Source organism: Enhydra lutris, unplaced genomic scaffold, assembly GCF_002288905.1.
Source record: "Enhydra lutris kenyoni isolate GAN:26980312 unplaced genomic scaffold, ASM228890v2 scaffoldscaffold7, whole genome shotgun sequence".
Classification (NCBI taxonomy): Eukaryota; Metazoa; Chordata; class Mammalia; order Carnivora; family Mustelidae; genus Enhydra; species Enhydra lutris.
Genome location: NW_019154091.1, coordinates 5,936,053 through 5,944,234, shown reverse-complemented (window position 1 = coordinate 5,944,234; position 8,182 = coordinate 5,936,053). Strand labels below are relative to the sequence as shown.

General features: G+C 40.7%; 1 protein-coding gene across 2 annotated transcripts; it reads left to right on the top strand.

Moving 5' to 3' along the window:
- The first annotated feature begins 298 nt into the window (after positions 1-298).
- LOC111142149 (solute carrier family 25 member 3) lies at positions 299-7,084 on the top strand. 2 transcript variants are annotated; one of them, XM_022495138.1, is made up of 8 exons: positions 299-526; positions 749-909; positions 2,686-2,807; positions 4,286-4,465; positions 4,865-5,046; positions 5,900-6,072; positions 6,539-6,649; positions 6,744-7,084. In XM_022495138.1, the coding sequence occupies exons 2-8, from the start codon at positions 753-755 to the stop codon at positions 6,902-6,904; spliced, it is 1,086 nt and encodes a 361-aa protein (XP_022350846.1). In that variant the 5' UTR covers positions 299-526; positions 749-752; the 3' UTR covers positions 6,905-7,084. The 2 variants fall into 2 exon arrangements, with proteins under 2 accessions (XP_022350846.1, XP_022350845.1); XM_022495137.1 differs by lacking the exon at positions 2,686-2,807 and adding an exon at positions 2,389-2,513 and having other exon boundaries at positions 463-551.
- Positions 7,085-8,182: the final 1,098 nt, after the last annotated feature.

Genomic DNA, 8,182 nt, shown 5'->3' with positions numbered 1-8,182 from the left:
CTGTGGTCTAACGGCAAATGCAGGCATGTCTATGTGTAATACTGCAGTAACATTCTAACTGCAACACCAAAATAAAGTATCATATCACATTTGGGTTTTTTTTTCCTCCTTCTGTTTAAGTGACTACTATACTGGGACTCATTTAAACGTAAAAAAACTGAACCCCGACGTCAAGGAAAGACGCTTGAAAGTGAAGGGACAAAAGAAGAGGTCACGAGCACAAAACCCACACCACTCAAAAACCCGGCTCGGAATGCGCGCGTGCGCAGAACGAATCCTCCTGCGCAGAAACCGGGCCGGAAGGGCTGGGGCGGACGGGGGCGGGGATAGGGTTGCTAGGAGAACGCGATGACGCTACGGCCTCGGCGCCCTTTTCCGCCAATGGGTGCCGCTTGCTGCGGTGACACGTAGTGTGCGTCACGGTGACGACGCGCGAAGGGCACAGATCTAAGGGACGGGAGGACGTTCGGCCTCTGTGAGCCGCAGCCTTTTCAAGGGAGCGGTTGTGTGTTCGCCATCTTAGAAAGTGAGTGTGCCAGGCCTTGCCCCCGGTGGGTGCGGGGAATGGAGCCCCTCTGAGGAGCCGCTTAGGCTGTAGGCCTGGTCGATTTCCTTGAAGGAGGCCGCCGTGACCTCCTCAAGGGCGCGGAGGCGGGAGGAGCCCGTGTCGGGGTTCTAGGGTGCCGGTGACTTTGGCGGCCTGAGGGGCTCCTTTACCTTTCCTCCGACCGCTGCTCTCTTCCCTTAGGAAGATGTTCTCGTCCGTGGCGCATCTGGCGCGGGCGAACCCCTTCAACGCGCCCCACCTGCAGCTGATACACGATGACCTCACGGGCCACCGCAGCAGCCCCGCGGGGCCCCCGGGCCCGCCCCGACGTTCCCGCAATCTGGCAGCAGCCGCTGTGGAAGGTGAGCTTAGACCCTGCCCCTATATGGTCGTTATGTGCCCTCGTGATCCACTCGGCCTTAGTGGCCTGGAAGACAGAGGAGGAGAACGCACCTGGCTTTCTGCACCACAGGACGGGGCCTAGTTGCTTGCCCTAGGATGTCAGCCCTTTTCGCTCTAGGCCGTGTGTCCGATCCTTGGCCCTCCCTCAAGGGCGTGGAAGGGCCCAGGCACAGTTCCCTCTGTGACCTCGACGTCCTCGGGAGAGTAGTTAAAGAGGCAGTGACTAGCTCCTTATCCTCTCTGCCGTGAGACCGCTTGGTCAGTGGACTTAAGTGTTGGGTAAAGTCTCCTTCCTAGCCACTGGCCACCTGCAGTTCTTTCTGTTACTTAGTTTGGCTTTAATTTTCTTTTTCTTTCTTTCTTTCTTTCTTTTTTTTTTTTAAGGATTTTATTTATTCATTTGACAGAGATCACAAGTTGACAGACAGAGATCACAAGTAGGCAGAGGCAGGCAGAGAGAGAGGGGGAGGCAGGCTTCCCGCTGAGCAGAGAGCCCGACGCGGGGCTTGATCCTAGGCCCCCGGGATCACGACCTGAGCGGAAGGCAGAGGCTCTAACCCACTGAGCCACCCAGGCGCCCGGCTTTAAAATACTCCTTTGTCAAGTATTCCCGAAGTCTAGTGTTTGCTGAGAGGAGATATATGAGATAATTGGGTCTCTTGTTTTAATGTAATTGGTAAAGGAGGGGACAGAAGCCCCAGATAAGCTATAAAAAGGAGGTAAATAATTGGAAGGGATCCCTTTAGTCTTACCTTTCAGGAATCTTTTCAGTTAGACTCAACTTGAACTTAATTGTTAATGTTTTAAGTCCCAGTGGAGTGTATGGACAGAGAAACCTGAAAACCAGATTGTAGGAATTGTGTAAATGTTATCTAAATTGTGTAAAACCTAAAGTTTTCAATCATTTATGTGTTTCTGTTATGTCTTTAGTGTGGGTAAAAAAAATCCTTACACGGTTATGTAGTAAATGTTTTTGACTTTAGGAGTTTATCTAATTTTATGCTTAACCATGAATCCATAAGTGGGGATAGTATTGATTAGTGACTAGGGTACACTTAGAAGTTTGCAACCTTTTACTTGTCTAGTGCTCTTCCTGGGTTTGGTTTGTATTCTGAAGTGTGTTTTTATCAGCAGTTAATTATTTGAAATTTGATTTAATTCGAAGAGCTATTAACATTGTCAAAGACTTTTTAGTATGGCCGAAAAAGAGCTGGTGTCTCACAGAACCTTCATAATAATCTAAATGATGCTTTAATTTTGGCAGTAAATGTCTTGTTACTTAAAACTAGATGGAAAATCCTCTTTCAGCTTAATTGTAAACAGTGGCCAAAGCTGTTCATTTGTGATAGTACTATTTCACAGGGAATCATAGGTCTCTTTCATTCCCGGGGCCTTAGTCATCTCTGAAGAAATACTTACTTGATTTTTTTTTCAAACAGAGCAGTATAGCTGTGACTATGGATCTGGCAGATTCTTTATCCTTTGTGGACTTGGAGGAATTATTAGCTGTGGCACAACACATACAGCATTGGTTCCTCTAGATCTGGTTAAATGCAGAATGCAGGTTTGTTTTGCATGTTGGATTGAAAGCATATTGTTGAAGCATGGCTTTTAAAGTGTACAACATAGACATCTACTAACAAGCTGTGTGGAAACCTAATTATCCAGGAGGTAAGTTGATAACCAGTAACATGAGTTTTATATTAAAATGCATGGTGTGTCTTGTCTTACTACAGAGTACAGTTGCGAATATGGCTCCATGAAGTTTTATGCACTGTGTGGCTTTGGTGGGGTCTTAAGTTGTGGTCTGACACACACTGCTGTCGTTCCTCTGGATTTAGTGAAATGCCGAATGCAGGTTTGTATTTAGATGGCAGTACTGAATGTATCTTTCATGTGTGACTTAATTCCAAATAATTTTAAAAAGACTTCACAAATGAGAAAATTTGAAGACATAACAACTGCTAGAAACTTTGGTAGGAAACCAAACCCAAATTTTCTTGACTCATGATCTTTATTTTAGTTAGTGTTTTAAATTGAAGAAAATGGCTCTCTTAAAAATGAGAGTGTAGGCACATTTTGGATCTCAAACCCTCGCTATAAATGGTATTTTGCTGCTGTGCTCAGTTCTGATTAGAGTCCCTCTTCAGGGCCTACTGGTTCTTTATGCTCTCAGATAGTCATTTTATAAACAGTTGCATATTACAGTAGGTAATCCGTAGTGTATTTTTGAAGTAATTTCATTTCTCTTATTTTTCTGATAGGATCAGGTTAAAACATTAATGAAGGTTAGAAAAAATACTCTTCTTCACTGTCTTAGTATTAAAATTTTGTAGGCACAACTTTTTGTACATTTATTTACATAAGTTTTTTTATGATTAGAATATCTTAATTAGGATTACTGAAACATGGGGCGCCTGGGTAGCTCAGTGGGTTAAGCCGCTGCCTTCGGCTCAGGTCATGATCTCAGGGTCCTGGGATCGAGCCCCGCATCGGGCTCTCTGCTCAGCAGGGAGCCTGCTTCCTCCTCTCTCTCTACCTGCCTCTCTGCCTGCTTGTGATCTCTCTCTGTCAAATAAATAAATAAAATCTTTAAAAAAAAAAAAAAAGGATTACTGAAACAAAAATAATCAAACGTCAAAAATTTATTTGTCCCAAACAGGATTAGAAGTCTTCTTATCTAAGAGAGGAAGGTGAAATGTTAGCAGGGAGAGGAAGGTGACGTATACCAGCCCTTGTAGTACTGGCAGATACAGTGAAATTAAGATTTTTTTTTTTTTCTTTCCCATTAGTTAATAGAATGGATGTGAAATACACCTTCACTAAGATGTATGCATGTCTCTTGAAGTGAGTTTAGGTCAAAAGACAGATTCTCATGTTGATTTACTTTTTAAATTTGTGTTTAATTTGCCTTAAGTTCATGAAACTTTATAATTAAACTTCTTAATGGGCTAAGCATGTATCAGGGATATAGACTTTTCTCTTAGGCAATAAGCTTTAAAACTAATTTTTAAAAAGTGGTAGAAGAGTTGGATGGTGAAAAATTTTGAGTTAGTTTTATCATGTATTTTTCTAGGAATTCTGCCTCAACTAACCCTCCAAGACTTAAGTCTGACTGAAAGAAAGCTAGACCTTAATATACAAAGTTAAATTTACAAAGATGATTGTAGATATTAGGTTGATATGCAGTGAATTTGTGTTTACCCACCTTTTGTGCAGTTACTGGTTTATTTTAGAACCAAAGGAAAAACTAGTAATAGTAAAATTAAATATTTATGAGAAATGATAGCTGTTTGGTACATAGAACTAATTTTTTTCTTCTTGTTTTAAATACAGGTGGACCCCCAGAAGTACAAGGGCATATTTAATGGATTCTCAGTTACACTTAAAGAGGATGGCGTTCGTGGTTTGGCTAAAGGATGGGCTCCAACTTTCATTGGCTACTCTATGCAGGGGCTCTGCAAGTTTGGCTTTTATGAAGTTTTCAAAGTCTTGTATAGCAACATGCTTGGGGAGGTATGTAATTTAACTTAGAAATGGACAGTCCTAAGTTTACTTACTTAAATTGTAAAACCAAAAAGGATCTTTTTTTGGTCTGTATTATACTGTGATGCTTTTCAGGTAAGTTGGATTTTGAGGTTTTTTTTTAAAGAGAAAGGATCTGGGATTCCTCTGTACTTCCAGAGCCAACTATACTTGGCACCTAGATGTTCAAAAAATAATTCACATTGTATTGTGGTTGGTAAGGTTACGGAGAGGATATACATTCAGTCTCATGTGTGTTGTTTGTGGACCATACAATAAACACTGTTAGGTTGTCTGAAATGTACTGTTTCCTAGAACTGTCCCCTAATTGAAATTGAAAACAGCCGATGCAATAGCGATACATGTTCCTTGTTATGTTTTTCAATTTAGGAGAATGCCTATCTCTGGCGCACATCACTATATTTGGCTGCTTCTGCCAGTGCTGAATTCTTTGCTGACATTGCCCTGGCTCCTATGGAAGCTGCTAAGGTTCGAATTCAAACCCAGCCAGGTTATGCCAACACTTTGAGGGATGCAGCTCCCAAAATGTATAAGGAAGAAGGCTTAAAAGCGTAAGTGAACATTTGTCTAGAGTTACAGAATAAAAATACTCATTTAAGGGAACTACATTTGTTAGCATTCAACCTACTGGACTTTTTTTTTTTTTTAAAGTCTATTATGTTAATGTCCATATTTACCTTTTATATAGAACATAAACTCCAGGGACAGGGATAAGTTGATTCATGGTTTAAGCCCTGAATTAAAGACTTTTTCTAATGAACCGTTTGTCAGTCTGCATATGACTTGATATTAACTTTTGGGAAGGGCTTGTTAGAATTCTTGTCATGGGGGGGGAGCGCTTGGGTGACTCAGTTGTTAAGCATCTGCCTTCGGCTCAGGTCATGATCCCAGAGTCCTGGGATCAAGCCCTGCATCTGGCTCCCTGTTCAGTAGGAAGCCTGCTTCTCCCTCTCCCACTGCCCCTGCTTGTTTTATTCCCTCTTTCACTGTGTCTCTCTCTGTCAATTAAATAAATAGAATCTTAAAAAAAAAAAAAGGCTTATCATCTGTGTTCACAGCTAAGAATTTGCATATAGTCTGGCTACAACATGCTTCCTTAGATCCACCTTTGTGGATGCCAATCTTGAACTGAGTTCTACTTGTAAACTTCTTGTTTCTTGTAGTTCCAGTCAGAGAAACATCCAGCAACTTTTTTGGTTGTATAGTCAAAGGTGCTTGAGTCATTGGCATGTGAGATAAATATACCTGCATGTTAGTCTTAGGTTCTGATAGAAATGACATGCAATTATGCTGCCATTTTTTGCTATCAGGACTCGGCTGGTGTGCGGACACGTCTGTTAATGATGAGAATCTCTGCTAGGTGAATAAATGCAACTGAGTAAAATAAGTCTCTTGGTTTCCTAGATTCTACAAGGGCGTTGCTCCTCTCTGGATGAGACAGATACCATACACCATGATGAAGTTTGCCTGCTTTGAACGTACTGTTGAAGCATTGTACAAGTTTGTGGTTCCCAAGCCCCGAAGTGAATGTACAAAGGCAGAGCAGCTGGTTGTAACATTTGTGGCAGGTTACATAGGTATGAGTTATTTACAGCATGTTTGTCTGAAATTAAGGACAAGTAACCATTTCTGTTACTGGCCCCTTTTTGTGAGGGGGAAAAAAAAATATTCCAAAGAAGTTATCTTCCCATAGCATTTTTTTGTGCCTTTTTAAGATTCATAAATGCTTGTTAGTTTCTGAAAGAATTATTTTCAGGTTTACATGTCTTAAGTTTGGGGGATATATTGATTGCATTGCTGTACCTTTTTTTTTTTAGGTCTAGTTTCTCAATACATTTTTAATACAAAGGAAAGTTAATTAAAATGTGGATATAAAAACTTGAAGGATTGTTCTGTTATTACATAGGATAGACTGCTATATAACTTTGTCAGTCTCTAAATCTGATTCTTTTTAAGAACTAAAAATTAGGACAAGGTTATTGGTTGTAATACGAACTTTATAAATTAATACCTCGTGGGACTGTTTATGTTGACTTTTTTCAGCTGGAGTGTTCTGTGCAATTGTTTCTCACCCTGCTGATTCTGTGGTATCTGTGTTGAATAAGGAGAAAGGTAGCAGTGCTTCTCAAGTCCTTCAGAGACTTGGATTTAAAGGTAGGATTCCATCACCACCACTGCCCCCACCCCCAAACAAAGAGTAACACTTGAGTATGTTCCATTTTTCATTCATGTTTCATATTTCCACCAGGTGTATGGAAGGGACTCTTTGCCCGTATCATCATGATTGGCACTCTGACTGCACTACAGTGGTTCATCTATGACTCTGTGAAGGTCTACTTCAGGCTCCCTCGTCCTCCTCCACCTGAAATGCCAGAGTCTCTGAAGAAGAAGCTTGGGTTAACTCAGTAGAATGATCAAAGCAAATGTGGACTGAATCTGCTTGTTGATCAGTGTTGAGGAAAGTGCAAGAGGAACTTTTATATATTTGACAGTGTAGGAAATTGTCTATTCCTGGTATAATTACTGTAGTACTCCTGCCTAAGGCGAGAGTTTCAGACCCACTGTTGAAATAAACCCAACTGTTCATGATTTGTCTGTGATTCAGTGGTTATTTTTAAAAATAGTTTTTAAAGATTTAATCCTAAAATGGAAGGATTTAAGTATAAGTTAAAACCTTAAGGAAAAAATGCAAACTAATCACTGTTGGTTCAGTACTACTTACACTCCTAAAAAAAAGGAAATCTACCTGAATTTTCAAAAACTTGATATAGTTGTAGTTAAATTGAAATATGGATAAATATGTGCGGTTTTATTTTGACAAGTTAATTTCAGCATGTAATCAAATTTTGCAACATGTACTATAATTTTTAAAAATCCCAGTGAGTTTCACCTGAGTGGCTCAGTGGGTTAGGCCGCTGCCTTCGGCTCAGGTCATGATCCCAGGTCCTGGGTTCGAGCCCCACATTGGGCTTTCTGCTCGGCAGGGAGCCTGCTTCCTCCTCTCTGCCTGCGTCTCTGCTTACTTGTGATTTCTCTCTGTCAAATAAATAAATAAAATCTTAAAAAAAAAAAAATCCCAGTGAGTTTGCTAATCCTCATTTGTAAAAGAAAATCTTTTTTTCTAGGGGCACCTGGCTGGCTCAGTTGGAATGTGCAACTCTTGATCAGGGTTATCTGTTGGAGTCCTACACTGTGTAGAGATTACTTAAATAAACTTTAAAATTAAATTGAAAAAATATGTAAATTAGGCTGGTTGTTAAAAAGATAGATTTTTTTTTTAAGACTTTATTTATTTATTTGACAGAGATCACAAGTAGGCAGAGAGGCAGGCAGAGAGGGAGAGAGAAGCAGGCTCCGGGCTGAGCAGAGAGCCCGATGCAGGGCTCGATCCCTGGACCCTGAGATCATGACATGAGCCAAAGGCAGAGGCTTTAACCCACTGAGCCACCCAGGCGCCCCAAAAAGATAGTTATTTAAAGGTTTTCTTTGTTTGTTGTTTGTTTTAAGTAATCTGGAACCAGAGTGAGACTTGACTTTATAAGCCTGAGGTCAAGAGTCACATACTCTACTGACTGAGCCAGCCAGTTGCCCCTAGAATGATAGTTTTTAAAAGGACCAAAGCACTTGATAGCTAAAGCCACTTTAAAAAAAAAAAAAAAAAAAAAAAAAAAAAAAAAAAAATTTTTT